Source organism: Lissotriton vulgaris, chromosome 3_1, assembly GCF_964263255.1.
Source record: "Lissotriton vulgaris chromosome 3_1, aLisVul1.2, whole genome shotgun sequence".
In the NCBI taxonomy this organism is placed as follows: Eukaryota; Metazoa; Chordata; class Amphibia; order Caudata; family Salamandridae; genus Lissotriton; species Lissotriton vulgaris.
The window spans coordinates 326514764-326531827 of NC_141689.1; the positions used below are offsets into that span (position 1 = coordinate 326514764).

A 17064-nucleotide genomic window follows, 5' to 3' on the forward strand; every position below is an offset into this window, starting at 1 on the left:
CGCAAACTCACAGATTTTTTTGCCATTTCGCGAGATTTCGTGGACCGCAAATCCGCAAAATTCGCCCATACTTAGCTGTGTCTCCAGTACTTGGTTTTGGCGAGCTACCTCCAGAACACCGTGCCTCTCAACCCTCAGAACAATGGCCCCCTGCTCACTCTGCTCACGCGACACCTGACCAGGGCTATGGTTGTGTCCGGTGTGGCCTCTCTAGTTGATGTTGCAGCTGCATAGGCGTTTATAGTGCGCTGGTACAGGGGGGATGGACCCGTGATGTGCCACGGTGTCCCAATTCTAAAGCGCCACTGCGCTCAGGGAAGACGATCCATCAGTAGTAACAGGGCGAACAGGCTCCTCGTCCGACTTCCCCAACCGTGAGTCGGTCTTTTTCTGAGTTTAGGCCCGATGTGTGGGGGTTCTGCAGCCACCCTCTTGTTCTGGCTGAGTCTCTTTGTATAAGCTGTCTCCGCCTTCCCACTGTCTCAGGGCTCCCACAGGATATGGTTTTAGCTTGTCCTCTGTGTTTGCGCCTTTAACTTATACGCAGTTGACCGCCCCACCCCACTCAGAGCACACCTTACCACCTCGCGCCGGGTCGCGGTCCCCACCAGAGCTCGCCGATCGTATCTGTTGCTCCAAACTATGGCACTCCATCCGCTTTTGGAAATGGTGCAGGTAGTCAACAGTGACGGCCCCAGGCTTGACCTCCTCTTTCACGCGGCACCTTCTATTACGCACCTCGCGTGTTCCTGGGATCCACTGGGTCTCCGGTCATACCCCTCTCTACCTCAATCACCGCGTCGTCGGCTTCAGATTGTGTCTCGTGCAGTTGTAGTGTCTCTTCAGCCACGCATGGCCCGAATCAGCACTCAGCGGGCCCGGTCTCCTCTTGTGGCCGCTTTACGTGCTGTCTGTTTCGGCCAGCGCCTCCACTGCTGCCCGCGGCTCTGGTTTCACTTTCACTCAGTAGGCGCCTACGTGTCGCTTTTCGTTTCTCAGCTCTGCGCGTTGTTTAAGGTTCGTTCTTGCTCGCTAGCGCTTCCGCCTTCAAAGAGACTGTTCCTCCACCAGTTTCAAACGTTGTGAGTTCTTTATACCAAGGATTTTGTAGGATCTTTTTGGCATCTGCGAGGAGCTCACTCAGGCAGCGGCCATCTCGCTCCATGGCTAGCTCCGCCCCCCGCGTGCAGAATATGTTGTATGTGCACTAACACATACAGTAGATCGTCAATGTGGATGTGTGAGTCAGGAATGATCTAGCGATGTGGGTGAAGGTTGAAGTGTTTCTCAAATGGTAATTACAACGTTATTTTGGGTGCTATCTCTGTACCTTCTTCGTCATTTTTTTTACAAATTCTACACAGAATAACACATGTAACACAGAGGACGAATCCACTCTATACAGGCTCTTATTTTACCAACTATGTTTTTTTGCAGTCTGATCCCAGTTAAGGTGATGCGTGAGTGGAAGGAGCTTTTCTTTGCTGGGCAACCCCTCTACGAGCAAGCCTCTATCGATGCATTACCACCTGATCCAAGCCTTGGGCAGCTTCTGGAACTGGAAAAAATGGGCCTGTTGGATGAGCAAGATTTTGAGGATTATAAGGTACATTATTTATGTTTGCCAATTTTTTTTTACTAATTGAAGAATGCAATTACCATGCAAAAATATAGTTTTTCACAATATTGCTGTACATATCCTAGAAGAAGCACTCTTGCATGTGGGAACATATTAATAGGTAGTACACAATCTTCCCATTATTGTTACTGTTGCCATATTAATGTTCTTCGCTAGTGGGCTGTAAATGGTGGTGATGTGATTGCCACATCCGTTGTATTAGGCCAGCAAGTAATGCCCTTACTTGCTGGCATGGTGTATCTTCCTTCTAATGTGAAAGGAACAATCGAGTTGAAAAAACCGCCTGGGTGAATCACCCTGGTGATATTAATCCAGGCCGTACCAGAAGGAGTGTTTTTTACAGACCCGAGGTGTTTGTCCATGAAATTTTGACCTGAATCAGAAACTAAAATTGAAAGCATTTGCGGTTGACTAAAGTTACCTCTGCTCTTGCATTCGGGTTTAAATTGTCTCACACTTGCTAAACGTTTGGAACGTGGGCAGAGAACCCAAAGTTGGGCGTTTTTTTTTTTTACAAAACAATAGGAGCAAAAATGTCCCTAGCAGACGAGGTGGTACACACAGTGATTGGGACGCCATACTGGCAAAGCCATCAGAGAAACAAATGACGGCCCCTCGTAAACATGAGGCGTCTCACAGGTTTTGTGTCTCACACAGACATATACACACACAAAATAATCATAATGCCCACATAGGAAGAGGATCACTTTTAATACAGGGAGGGCACAAGTATGGGGTACACTTGGGTGGATGGCGCCCACCTACTATTTTCACAGGGTAGACGCTGTCTGATGGTAGCTCACAGCGCTTCGGAGCGGTAGTGACAGAACAACGCATACATACATTAATTTTATATATTGCGCATGCGTCCCCTGATAGACAAAATGTAAAAATATACCTGAAAAGCGTCAATCTTCCCTGCCTTCCTGGTCCATCTGTATCCTCACGAGTGCAGCACTCCCAGAACACACTTGTGCGCTCCCTGGTGCAAGCCTTGTCACTCCTTTTAACTCCTTGGAGAGGCGATGTGATGGGCCAGTCCCTTTTCTTTCTTACATGAGTGAAGTATCAGAGGGATCGGATTTCGAAACAGGTAAGAGTGCTTCCAGCCAGTTAGTGCAAAGGGTCAAAGGAGTTCGGCCAGAATGCCTGACCTTGCCTCTGCTCTCATCAGCATTGCAGAACACGTCCTTGGGCCACTGGGTGGAATTGTTATTTGCTTATCGTCATTTAACAATGGATGAACTGGGTTATCCTCAACCTACTTTAGCCTGACCTTAGAAACTCACAAGTGAGCGAACACCCTGCCTGCGCTCTGCTGCGCGTTGAATCGAAATGCTTAATTCACAGAAGTTTGAGTGCGCCAAGTGTTGCCGTTTTGCATATGTCGTGCCAAGCCATCCTCAAGCAGTCATAGATTTCAAGGAACATCTAACTCTGTGTATGGTGGGACTTGTAGTTTTACTCTTCTCATTAGCAATAAGGGATTGAAACTACTGGTGCAGTCCTGATGGCTAAAATGGCAAATCTGGCTGGATGAGTCAGTCACGACTTGGTTGCGCGCATGACAATGTAGGAAGAATGTCTACCTTAGCATAGCGCCCTAACAGATGCAGACGTAATTTTTCCAAGGAATACCTCAAATAAATCTATTTACATAGTGATGTACGTTACCCCTATTGAATGCATATGGAACATCATCTTTCAAAATGTTATATAGCGCAAACTAGACCCAAAGGTATTGGAGTGTTTTAGATGAGCACAAGTTGCATTACAGACATGAAATATGTCGGCTCGCTGCAAGGGTGATCGAGTTTCACTGGTAGAACCAAGAAGGCACGAACAACGGGAGGGTGGGGGTTGAGGGAGGGAGGAGAGGAGAAGGCATGGACAAAGCTGGGTGACGCTACATTTACACGAAGGAAATAGTACACGCCCCTTGTTACTCATAAAGTAAGGGGGCCAGTAGCCATGGGAGGATACAAATGAAGATAAGGCTGTACTAAGAAGGGGCTAACGAGCTTCTCTCCATTCTCAACTTCCACAGCTCTCCGCAGAGCATCGCTTGCGCGCTGGCTCACGCTCAACCTAAAAACTATGATTTGGCGGCAAGCTTTGGACTTTGTTGAATTGCTGTATATAAGAGATATGCATGTACTCTAAGAAAATACCACTATTTTTTAAATTTAGTTCTTTTATAGCGCAACTCATCCCAAGTAGAGTGTCTGAGCTTTTTACATCACACACACATTTTAAACTGGCAATAAACCATACAGGTATGCAAAGCAATGTACTGGATGTGTTACCTAAGATAGTGAGGTTAACAAGGTGTGGGAGTCACTAATCGTTTTTTTATAGATCACTGTGATAAATTAGAAGGGTTGTAATTTATGAACTGCATGTAACAAAAAGATCTCTGTTTTAAAATCAGTAACTCACTACCTTTTTACATAAAATAAAAATCCAACATTGGTGTCTTACAAGATGTGCTTTGCAGGAAATGCATTAACGCTCTATGCCAAATTGAGTTAAACTGTTACTAGACCAAACACAGATCTCTCCAGCAAGTGCTTTAAACCACCAAGTTATTTTACCATTAGTATTATTCCCTGCGATTTACTGGGCACACAAAGATCTATGCAGAAGGTGCTTTAAACCCCATAAGATAGTTTAAAATGCAGCACTTGCAACCAATAAAACCATAACAAATTTACTGTCACATTTCACGTTTCTCCTTAGTGGCAATTTTCTTGTGGCCCCAAATTATAGGTTCCTGGACTAAATATTTTTCAATTTCAGATCTGCTATATGGATTACACACAGGGCAGTAGCAAATCTGGAAAATCGTTTCAAGCCTGCCTCGCATCTGTCCTCAGGGACATAGTCCAGGGGGGCTTATGGGGAGGGTCACCCCTTAATCATTTTTTAGTCAGGTGTTGGCCTAACACTGAAAGTTGGATCGACCTTCTACAGAAACAGTGACATCAAATCACTCTTTGCTGCAGACTGGTTAGTGATGGAAGAGCCACTATTTTAACAGGGAGACCTGATTCAAGGGTCAGGCGTGGCTCTAGAAGCCCCACATGAGGAGAGCCATGAAAATATTTGCCATGTAAATAAAGCAAAGTAAACACAAGGAGATGATGGACGAAGTGCTGAAACTTTTCAGACACTCATCCCCAGTCACAGATCTGGGTTGAATTCATCATCATTCTTTAGCTCACTTCACTGCAGTTCAGACCCAGCTACATGCAAATCAGTCTTGACCCTGTGCCTCCTGGGAACAGTCCGGCCCGAACTGCCAAGCCAGGTGTTCCATGAAACAGAAACAAGCATCCTGGTACCGGTTTCTGGGTAAAACCCTTCATCAGCCAGGCTAGCTTGAATCCAGTAGTAAAAAGAGCAAAGGGCCCCACGTCTGGGCATACCCTGCCAAATTAGGACGAACAAAGTAAACACAATGGGATGATGGACAGAGCGCTTAAACTTTTCAGACACTCACCCCCAGTCATACGGCCACATGCATCATCCCGGGAGTTTGCGAATTCTAAATTGTGAAAAATAGCGATTCGCAATTTAGAATTCGCAAAATGGGATGCATCATTATTTTCGGTAAATTTATGCGATTCGGTAAAAATCGCAATTTTTACCGAATCGCATAAATTACCGAAACACAATTTGCGAATTCGCTATTCCCATTGGTTCCTATGGGCCAAAAGGCCCATAGGAAGCAATGGGAAGGCATTAGCAAATTGCGATTTTCACTTTGAAAATCGCAATTTGTTAATGCATTTCATGGGTGCAGGGGGGGTCCAAAGGACCCCCCCATGCACCCCTGAAATGTATTTTTCGCATCATGTTGCACACACACATGTCCTAAGGACATGTGTGTCCGTAACATGAATGTTTTAAAAATGCATTTTCTGCGTTTTTTACACTTTTTGCAAATTATTTATCCCTCTAATTGCGAATTCGCAATTTAAAAAGTAATCATGCATTGCTTTTAAGAAATCGCAAATTTGAGATTTCTTAAAAGCAATCGCAATTTTAGAAATCGCAAAAATGTTGCGATTTCTAAAATTGCTTGATGCATCCAAAAAAGCATTTTTGGAATCGCAAACTGCCGATTTTAAGGAATCGCACCGTTTGCGACTCCAAAAATGCTTGATGCATGTGGATGATAGATCTGGATTGAATCCATCATCATTCCTTAGCTCACTTCGCCACCTCAGTTCAGACCCAGCTATACGCAAAGCAGTATCGACCCTGTGCCTCATGGGAACAGTACAGCCTGAACTACCAAGCCATGTCTTCCCTGAACCCGCATGTCTTCCCTGCATCCTGGGACCGGTTTCTGAACTGGGGTGGCGATGTGAGCTAAAGAACGATGATGGAGTCAACCCAGATATGTGAATGGGGGTGAGTGTCTGAAAGGTTTCAGTGCTCCGTCCATCATCTCCTTGTGTTTGCTATGTAAATAAAGCAGTCAGCAAACATCATATAAAAATATAATACAGGTGTTTAAAAAATGAAATAAAAAAGTGTATTTCTACAAGATGGAAGCTTTTAACCTTAGTACTCAGATTAAATCACTGCATTTCTTGAAGGTGATAGTTTGAAAACATGAACTTAGAAATATTTAGGGCTCCCTGCAGCCTGGTGATAATGCCATCAGTGACATCACCCTGAAGTATACAAAAAAGTGATGGGTGGTATGCATCAATTAATATCAGCTACTGGTAATCACTCAGCTGCATCCCCACCTTTTTAATCCCATCTAAAGCTCTGGTCATCTGGGATACTCACAACTGTGATCTGATCAATGCACAGAGTTAGACTTACCCTTTCAAGCTTTATGTATAGTGCTTCAGCAATTAAAGTTGTCTGTTAAGTTATGTGTTCCCCTCTGCAGTTTCAGTTGAGGAAATTGTGTGCTCATTTCTGATAAAACTGTGCATTTTGCCATTCAAATCAGGACTATCACAAACAATCCTGTTTTCTCCTCCATGATCCAAACATTTCGATTTTGTGCAGACGTATCTAAATTTATCACATCATAACAAAAAATGATTGACAAACATTTAAAATTAGGTGCTTTATTTACCAGTTCCAATCAATAAATGTTGAAGAGCTGTTTTCTGTGAAAGGAAGACCTGTTTCTTTTTTATAGCTCTGGGATGTACTTTTCTCTTATGTCTTTTAATGTAATTCAATGCTATTCTATATATGGTATGAAAGATCATGTGTCTTTGCATAGAGCTTGCTCTTTCAGGATGAGGTAACGGTGAATAGGCAAGCCAGCAGGGCAGTGTCAATGCAAACAAGTAGAATTTCTTCATTGCACAAAGTTGGCAGTGCAACATTTCTAGGATGTGCAACGTTCTTATTAGTGAGTGAAGTCTAATGTAGATTCTGATTACTGGCTGTAGTTGGCGATGTCTCTCACTGTTCTTACTTTCCACACTAGTGTACTTTTTAAATGTAAACTAGAAATATGTCCTTGCTACATTACATTACGTATGTTTGATGACACACAGATTTCTTTGGCACATCGATGCTTCTAAACCATCTGCTGCCACTGAATTTCGAATGTCCCTAGAAGCCATCGCTTTTTGGATGTACCACAATTTTCCTAAGTTAAATTACACCAAGGTAGTGTAGTTGAGGTTGATGATATTAAGCTTTGATCATTGGACTTCTCAACTGAGATTTTGGTAACACTTCTATTTTTTTCATGTACATTTTGATATATAATATGATGAAGAACCATTAAATGCAGAACTCCTTCTTCCATTAATCTGATGGAAGTGCAGGGGTTGCAGCATTAATGTCCTCCAGACCTCAACTATACTATGGCCTGTTTCTCGGCCTTCCTTATTCTACTTACAGACAATGGAAGGTTCTGCGGAATGCGACTGACCATGTAGTCACCTGTTGTAGTAAACAGGAGTGCATCTCACCTGCCCTTATGAGCCTGTTCTCACGCTCCAATGGTCAATGAGAGATATTGTTATGCTGTTTGTATTTATCGAGCCCGATTAAATCAAGGATTCTTGGTGCTATAGAAACAACACCATAACCACTTTATTTTAGATTAAAACGTAAATGAATCAACCTAACCAATAAAGTTAAGTATATTGTTAACACTGAAACATACCACTTATAGGGAATTCCTAGTATTTGGAGTGTTACACAACATAAATGAGGGGGAACTGCATACAAACTACTATATGTGTCAAAATACCTAGAATATATACATATTGCTAATATATGACTATTTTCCTACCAAAGCATTCCTAGTTGATATACATTGATATAGGCATACACCTTGTGGGATTTTGCTTTTTAGGTTTGATTTACTGCTACTACAGTAGCACAATCTCATTCCAGCGTAACAATATGCAATGGCAAAGCTAAAGGCTAGATCTATTGGTTTTCCCAGTGTTTAATGGTGGTAGTAGTGACGTTGGGGTGGTGTTGGTGGTGATGTGCTATTGGGGGTGATGGGTATTATTTTTTAATTTAATTGGTCGGCTCTGGTGGTGGTAGTAGCGCTGGGGGTATTGGTATTAGTGGTGGTGGTGATACTGGTAGTATTGGTTGGTGGTGGATGGTGCTAGTTTTTGGTGGTATTGTTGTTATTGTTAGTGATGGTATTGTTGGATGGTGCAAAGAGCAAAAACTAAAGACACATGGTACTTTCTCCAGTCCTTGAAAAAAATCATTGAGTGCACCATAGTGAAACAGCTTGGAACTAGTTGGGAATAAATGGTTGCCCAAGCCTTCTTCCCGAAGCAGCCCTTGTCTTCGCGGTGGACCTATTATGTACCATTCTGAATCAAGACTAATCTGCTGATTTTATTTCACTTGCTCTCTTGGCAAGGTTTGCTACAGTGGCTCATTAAATATAACACAGCGGACTGACATTGGCATGAAATGGTCACTCTTAGTCTGTTTTTTTGTCTTTTTATCAAGGATGAACCCAAGCAGTGGCCCTTGTCACCAACTGTTTCAATCATCCTAATCTCTCATCATGTGTGGTGTCGCAGAGGGCTCCTGTATTTCTCCAATGCTATTTAACATCTGTGTGCACCTTTTGGCCCACTTGCTTTGATCTTTTGGCTTGCGTTCTCTTATGTAGACAATACTTAGAAGATTGAGCACCTCGACCACCAGAGACCTTATTTCACCACTACGCTTACTTTCTGTCTTCCAGAAGTTCAACTGTGGATATCATAAAACTTGCTGCAGTTCAGTGCCAATAAAGAAGAGATCCTATGCGTGGGAGTCGCCAGTGAATTATGGCTCAGTGCCTTCTCCTTTAGGAGTTATTTTGGATGAAGCCCTCTCCCTGAAAGCCCGCATCAATTCTGTTCAATCTTCCACATCACTTGCACAGACAGGTTGTTTCTGTAACCATCCTTTCCCAAATTGACTGTTGCAAACTTTTGTACTAGGGCCTTCCAGAATCCTGAACAAATTCAAAAGGACTCACAGCTTTCTGGTCTGTCCGGGTAGCAACCTGTGGAAATATGATCACCAGGGTTCATTTACATTGACTTTAACTAAAGCTCTGCTTTTGTTCGTGGTCTTTTACCAAGTTAAAATATCTCCCTAAGCTGAATGTTGTACTTGCTAGGTCCCAAAGAGAAGCCTAAGTTCTAGTGAGTGGCTTCAATTCTTGGTGACTGCTTTAACACCTTCCATGCTGCTGACGGAACCGTTCCGTCACGCCCCTCGGGTGGGCTGTGCTGGTGACGGAACCATTCCGTCACGGCCCGGCCGCCGCGCCTGCGGGGCATTGATTTCGCGCCTGCGCGGCGGGTTTAATTAAGCGGGCGGGGCCGTGATGGAACCGTTCCGTCACAAGCACAGCTCACCCGCGAGCCTTGACGGAACGGTACTGTCACCAGCGCGGGTGAGCCGCGCGCCCGCCCGCGACCGTTAGCGCTGCGGCGGAATAGCCGCCGCAGCGAAGGAGTTAAAACAGTTAAGCCTTGGCAGTCATGACCTTCACCTGCTGGGGGTTTGTTTATTTTGTTTTTTATTGTATTCTTCTTTAGCCCCAAGATTGCCTATGTTGGTGAACACGTGCTCTACAACAAAGAAATCAAAACAAATCTTTCTGTATGAGATAAAGACGTCAATGCAACAAGAAGGGTGATGCTTGAGAGTACTTTTTAAATGTGCAATAGTCCCTCAGGCATTACAATATGATCACTTATAAGGCGACAGAATGATATGCAAAATAGTCAACAACATTAGGGTGACAGATGCACCTGTATGCTGATTTGGGATGCGATTAACAATGCCTGGAGCCAGTGAATGAATGAGCCTGATCCAAAGGCAAAGGTGGCCAAAGGCAAAGTAGGTCTTGCAAACAACTGCACTCCCAGCCCCCAACTGTACTGTCAACAAGCATTGGGATAGCCAATAGGTCTAGCCTTTTGGACCTTATAAGTGTTCAGCCATGCAACGGTTGATGTTGCACCAAGGATATTGTGCGGCATAACTAAATACTTATAAGGTCCCAAAATCGAGACCTATTGGCTATGCCAATGCGTGTTTAGTTTCCATTTGCATTACATGCTGTATGTTGAGGGCTGTTTGCATGGCTACATATATTATTTTTGGATTATTATTTCGCGACAGAATAATCTAGGAAAATAAACATAAAATTAAAATAAAACTGGAAAAAATAAAATTGGGAAAATGTGCATATTAGGCAACTGAATAAGGGTAATTATTTCTCAGTAACTAATAAGGCAGTAGGGTAAAAGAAGGTTATGGTTAAACAGCAATGATATAAGTAGAAGAGGAATAATATGGAAAAATATTGATTGTGACAATCATTAACCTGAGATTTTTTTAAACAATTTTTATCGTTCTATGTAACATTCTCCACAGCAATCTGTGACATGCACTGGCAACATAACAGTGCCACAACTAATCCCAATTTCTTCATGTTAACCAGTGTGTTTAAAAAAAAATATTGCGAAGAACATACTTGACACATAAATGGATATATTGACAATTAAACTTCTATGGCGGCAAATATCATATAACTCAAATACAATACAAAATTTAACATAACCACTGTAATTAAGCCATGATTACCTCCATTGCTATTTGTTTAAATAGTCAAAGTCAAAGTCAAAGTCAAAAACCACTTTATTCGATTTAGTTAAAAATCATTCTACATTCACAAAAAAGGGGCGATACAAATTCATGAGAAATTACAGAGTCAATAGGTCAGTAATATTTACAAATTCACAATATTAAAAATAATTAAAAGCATCAGTATAATTAATATATTCACAATTTAAAAATACAGCTAAAAAAGGAGTAAGTATTTCGCTAAAAATTTACAAATACACAAAACATTATCCATTTCAACCTTCCGTGCAAAAACCCATGTGTTACATTTTAAGTCTTCTTCTCCTGATCCTAACCGCAGCAACAAGATAATTGGCCACGCTAAACATAACCAAAGCAGAATCCAATAATTGGAGATACAGGAGGGCAGGTTTTGCCTGATGGAAGGCTTTATCCTTCAATAATGGAACCAGGTATTTCTGTCTAGGCACAGTAAAAAAGTGACAGAACAACATAAAGTGCATATTATCTTGTATTGAAAAGTTGTCGCAATTGCAAACAGGGGCGTCCTCCTCCTTATACCAGCCTTGACTATCACAAAGAACCGTATAAATCTGATTAAACCGAAGTTTAACCAGAAGCCACCTGTGAAAGGGGATGTTAACAATAGTAAGGTATGGTTGTATAGTAAGGCGGGTAATGGTCAGGTAATGGGCTCTGACCGTGGTTTTAGTCAGTTGTCGTTCCTCCCTCTCCACATTTTTAATTTTAATGAAGTTGAGCTTAACCCAATCTAAATCAGATTTCTTTAGACCTTGAGGGACCGAGAAAATATCGGGACGTCCAAGGTCCAAAGAACACTTTTGAATGTATGATAGCCAAGCAATGTTTTTGAAATTGTCCTGTTTTAGACAGTCCACCAGTATTTTATGGTTCAGGCCTAGATTGTTATTGGTCCAGATCCTTATCCATAGCAAAATGGGGGCCATTAGAAGGGTGTCTGAAATGTACCCTAGACCAAGTTCCTGATGGACTGAGAACGTGGCTGTGGATTGGGGAAGCCTTAATATGGATCGAAGGAACTTATTTTCTTCCCTTTGGACCGATTCGCCATTCACATGACCCCACAAACCTGAGCCATACCTGGCTATTGCCACAGATTTCGCCCTATACAAGTTTAGTAAAGCACCAGTTGGCTTCCCACCCAGTCTCCTGGAGAAACTTAAAATAGCATTAGCCGAGCTCCTAACTGCTTTAGTTTTAGCTGTAATTTGGGGAGCCCAGCTCCCCTTGGTGTCAAAAATCACACCCAAATAGGTAAAAATTTTGACGTTAGTGATCACGTCGCCATTGCAGTAGAACTGTTTAGAATTGTTTTTAACAGCCCCAAAAGCCATGACGTGCGATTTGGAGTTATTTATCACTAAGTCCAATGAAGACATAAAGTCAATAAAACCATTTAAAAGTCTTTGCAAACCTATGGGGGTACGAGCTATCAAAGCTGCGTCATCCGCGTACAGGAGAACAGGAATACGGGTATCCCCTGCACGCGGATTGTCCAAGGTAGCAGTTAAAAGAGTCTTCTCAAGTGAATTTATATAAAGAGTGAACAGCATGGGAGCAAGAATGCAACCCTGCCGCACGCCCCTACTCGATTTGAACCAAGCTGTACAATTACCTTCTTGGTCCATCCTAATGGAAGCTTTTAAATCCTTGTGTAGTTCTGCCAGGAAATATACAAGGGGTGGATCAAGTCCCAATTTTAACAACATGGTCCACAGCCGGGCTCTATTAACTAAATCAAAGGCCGTGGACAGGTCCATAAAAGCAACAAAAATTGACCCCTTTTTAGCAGTAGTGTATTTCGAAATTATCAAATGAAGATTTAAGCATTGGTTCTCTGTCCCTCTAACTGCCGAAACCCGTACTGGGCATCTGCTAGAATGTCGTTTTCTAGGGACCAAGTGTTAATTCTAGCTAACAGAACCTTGCCCAAAATCTTCATAGAAGAATCCAATAGAGAAATTGGTCGAAAACACTTGGGGTCACTTCTTTGGCCCGTTTTGAAAATGGGTACTATAATTGAACATGCCCAGGTTTTTGGCAAACCCCCCTCATGCACACAATTAAAAACATTAGCTAAGATCTCAGCCCACAAACCAGGGTTAAGTTTGTAGAGGTCCAGAGGTACCCCATCTGGGCCCGGAGCTTTGTTGGCAGCAGAGCCTAAAATTGCCAGCTCTACTTCTGATTTACTAAAAATTTACTTAGTAGGATAGGATAGGGAGTAGGGTATTGCAAACACCTCAACTGTTTCATTTGAGCCATATATATTGGAAAAATGATTAATCCAGTCTGCTTCAGGGATATTTATATCAAGATCCATGTTATTAGTATTAGCAAACAAAGGATTATTAATTATGGCCCAAAATTTGGAGCTTTGTTTAAGAGTTGTGGAATCCATTAAGGAATCCCATGCTTCGTCTTTAATGGCTTTTTTCTGTAATTTAACCGCCATTGCATATTCTCTTCTCAACTGTGCCACCAGAGACCTATCTCTGGGCGATTGTTTAAGGGCTTTCAACAAAGCCGAGTGTGCCTTCGAGCAAGTGCGATCAAACCACCTGAACACTGGGGCAGGACCCCTCCTCGGTTTTGCTGTGAGCTCTTTTTCTATTCTTGCACAAATAGCTTCAAAGGCACTAACTACCTCCCCCCCCTCCTCTCTCCATCCCTACATTTCTCAATTTCAACTGCCATATGTTGCTCAATTAGACCATGAAAGTCCTCTGGACAAACTTTACACCATTTAAGGCGTCTTCCCTGGTCTCTGCTCCTTGCATCCCTTGTGGAAGTAGCCCTTTGTTCCCCTTTACACAAACCAGAGAGGGTGTCCAGAACCAACAACACCGGGTTGTGGTCACTGAACCTACTTACCAAAGCATTATAAAACAAAACATAACGTAAGAGCCCCCGGGGACATAAAAAAGTAATCAATAATCGATTCGCTGCCCCTCGCGTTGTACGTGACCACACGGTTTGTTGGGTCTGCGAACCCTGGCTCAAATAAATCATTAGATGATAACAGGTTTTCCATTGCCACACCCTTAGGGCTATGTTCAAAATGAGGCAACGATGTGTGTTCTGGACCGGTATCATCTACAATCTGGCAGTGAGACTCACACAAATGAACATTAAAATCACCCATCATTATTAGCTGAACAAAAGTGGTTTGATTTGACATATAATTGATTAAAAAGGCCGATAAGCCTTCTAAAACAAAATTAGGGGGCCCCCCTTGCATGGAATTATAACAGTTTATAAGCACAATCTTGTTCTTGTCTGCCAAACTAATTTCCACCAGCTGGAAAAAGTGAGATGAACTGGGGATTTCTCTAACATTCCCTGCTAATTTGACTGAAAAAAGAAATAACAAGCCCCCTCTATCCCTTCCCGCCGTGGAGCTCTGGGCATCAACAAAAAATGAAATGTAACCATCTACCCAGAAACCCTTATCTTTTGACCAAGTTTCTTGCAAAGCAACTATATCGTGTTCCTTCAGTTGTTGTAGCCAAATCGGGTCGTCCTGTTTTGCCCGTAGGCCCGCAATATTCCAAGATAATAACCTGATATGCCCTTTGCCCAATTGTAATGGGTCCTCTATAACAGTTGGACCATGGCCTCAGGTGTGGTAGCCTCTACAATACCTAAGCATGGGACAGTCAGGTTTTCATGTTCGGGCTCTAGTCATTCAATGTCTATTCTATCGGCTAGGGCCACAAACCTATTTGACAAAAATAAATCATTTGAAGGAATGTTCCTTGCAGCATTAAGTAAACCATTCCCCTTGGTTGGCTTAGTAACCCAATCATTAGTAACCATAGATGAAATAAGTTTGTCCTCCGCCCAAGCGTTTTCAGTAGGTTGTGACATGTTATTCTCCACACCACCCAGTCTATATACTCGGGGATAGAAGAAGCCAAGAGGCATCGCCCGGACACCTTTACTTACAGGGTCCAAAGGGGAGTCGTCCCAAAAGAGTCGACTAGCGACGTTTCTAGATTTAAAATTAACAATGACACAATCTCCAGCTACCTCTTTCTTGCTTGTGCCCACCCAATTGACCCTTCTGCTTGTTACAATATTGTCTGCGATATTACTTTCTCCCGTGCAGTTAGCATTACACCATTTTTTAACATGCCTGAGAAGAGTATCATGATGTTCCGCCTCCCCATCTTCAAGTTTAGGCACGTTAACTAAGATTGCAACAAAGGGTGTTACATCCGGAGGTAGATTTATTGGAGGTACTCTTCTTACCACAGCCCCCTGCTGGCCTCTAGGCTTTACAGAGGTAATTGCCCTGGGAGCAGCCTCCGTTGTAGGGATATATATCCCATTATCCACTTTCCCTTTTTTTGGAGCAGGGTTATCAATGGTCACTATAGGAGAGCCAGCCGACCTGATTGTGGATGGACCCCCACCCTTGGGAGCAGAAACCTGCGCAACTGTAGGGCATGGTACTATAGGCATAGAAGGGGAGGGGGCCCGAGTATTAAGGGCATCATTAATGCGGTCACATTTTGCCATAAGGTTCTTAACACAATCCTTGTTTAAATAGTATTGGAGGTCATCATTTACAATTAACTCTTTATTCCAGAAGTTATGTTAAATTTTATATTGTATTTGAGTTGTATGATTTTTATTTGAAAGCTGGGTATTTCACAGCTGGTTTCTACAGAAAAAAATCCCATTATACTATACGCTGATGTTGCTGCAGAGTGGGAGGCATCAGTGATCCAGCCTCATAATAGTCGGAGTAGTTGAAGCTTAGCAACTTAATAAGAGACCTTATTCATTGTTGTCTTTGTAGGTGCCTTATCTGACCGGTCCTATCCAGGGACAGCCATGACACTATGATAGCATCATAGGTTTTCATTATGTCATGTTGGTGCAAACCCCCATTAAAGTATCATTTTATGGCAGTACCTTCACATTCAGTCCATTTACTGAGCTCCTTCTCCTATTTCCATAAGTCAGGACCCTCAGGGCTTTTCTAACTCATGAAGATCTGGTGCCTAGCCAGAATGAGGGTCAGACCTATAAATGTACTCAACATGCTGGTAGCCTTGGAACTAGGGAATTGGCCCAGTAAACACAACACAGGGGTTTTTGTAATGTCTGGAGAGCAGTTATCACTGTATCTCACTAAGCACTAACCAGAGGACGGTACCAGACCATATGATAAAAAATCGACTCCATCCTCCCCACACATAGGACGCCCTGCATGTGCATCCGGAAAGTTGTAATTTATTCTCTTGGGGTACACAGACCCTGTGTAGTTGGGAGTATTGAATTATGTATCACTCTTAGATTAATCACCTGACTTTCATCTTGAAGTAGTTATGGAACCAAGAATTATTTATAGAGTCATTTGCTAACAGGATAACTGGAGCTGGAGGTCGAGTGCTTTCTGCAATGGCTGCTCCTCCAATAATTTGCAGTGTGCCCCTCAAAAATATTGTGACCAGTCAGGAGGACAAGAACACTGGCTATGCTTTGAGGGGGAGGCCTAGGTGTGCAGCAGGAAGCACTTGTTCAATGCTCTGCAGTAGAACAAATGTTGTTACAAGCATAAATAAAAACAACACACTTCCAAACAAATATCATTAGTTAAAAATAATTATATACCTTAAATCTAGGACTATAGTAACACAGAGTATTAGGGAGTATTAGGGAGCGTTATCGATAACTCATCTAATCACATGACATACAACAGAAAAAGAACATTTTAAACAACAGGAAGTACAACAGAAGTTTCTTGCATGGAATGTATAAAGAATATCACAGCTTTCAATAAGATTTTGTTAGATTAGTATCAAGTTTTAGGAGGGAGGGGAGTATTACTTTAAAAAGCAAGGTCAAAGTTTTTTTTTTTTAACTGTTTTGCTGTTTGAATGTTTGATAGGTGTGCTTTAACTGGATTGTTTTTAATGTCCAGGGGTCGAAATATCAGCTTTTAGTCACGGCTTCATTGATAGAGTTATTCTGGACAAAGTAAGTTTTCAACTTCTATAAGTCCAATTGTATAGAATTTCAGCTTCTGAGTCCTCCTTGATATGAAGAGCAGATTAGAAAAGAATGGAGGGGATTCAAGTAAGTAAATTTATAAGTAAAGCTGCATCCTTTATAGTTGAAACTTGCTTTAATTTGACTTTGAAGGTAGTGCCAAAGTGGTTATAATTTCTTAAGTATTACAATGAGCTGCACACATGAGAACAATGTAGCACATGCTAGGACAGCATTTCTAAAGTCCCTTCTATGGATGACGA

At 42.3% G+C, this 17064-nt stretch overlaps 1 protein-coding gene across 1 annotated transcript in view; it reads left to right on the forward strand.

Annotated features, from left to right (window-relative positions):
- SPEF2 (sperm flagellar and cilia associated 2) overlaps positions 1-17064 on the forward strand; it is a 1087451-nt gene that overhangs the window by 236143 nt on the left and 834244 nt on the right. Inside the window, exon 10 of the mRNA XM_086960525.1 lies at positions 1438-1606. Within this exon, the coding sequence (XP_086816651.1) occupies positions 1438-1606 (169 nt within the window). The remainder of the gene's footprint in view (positions 1-1437; positions 1607-17064) is intronic.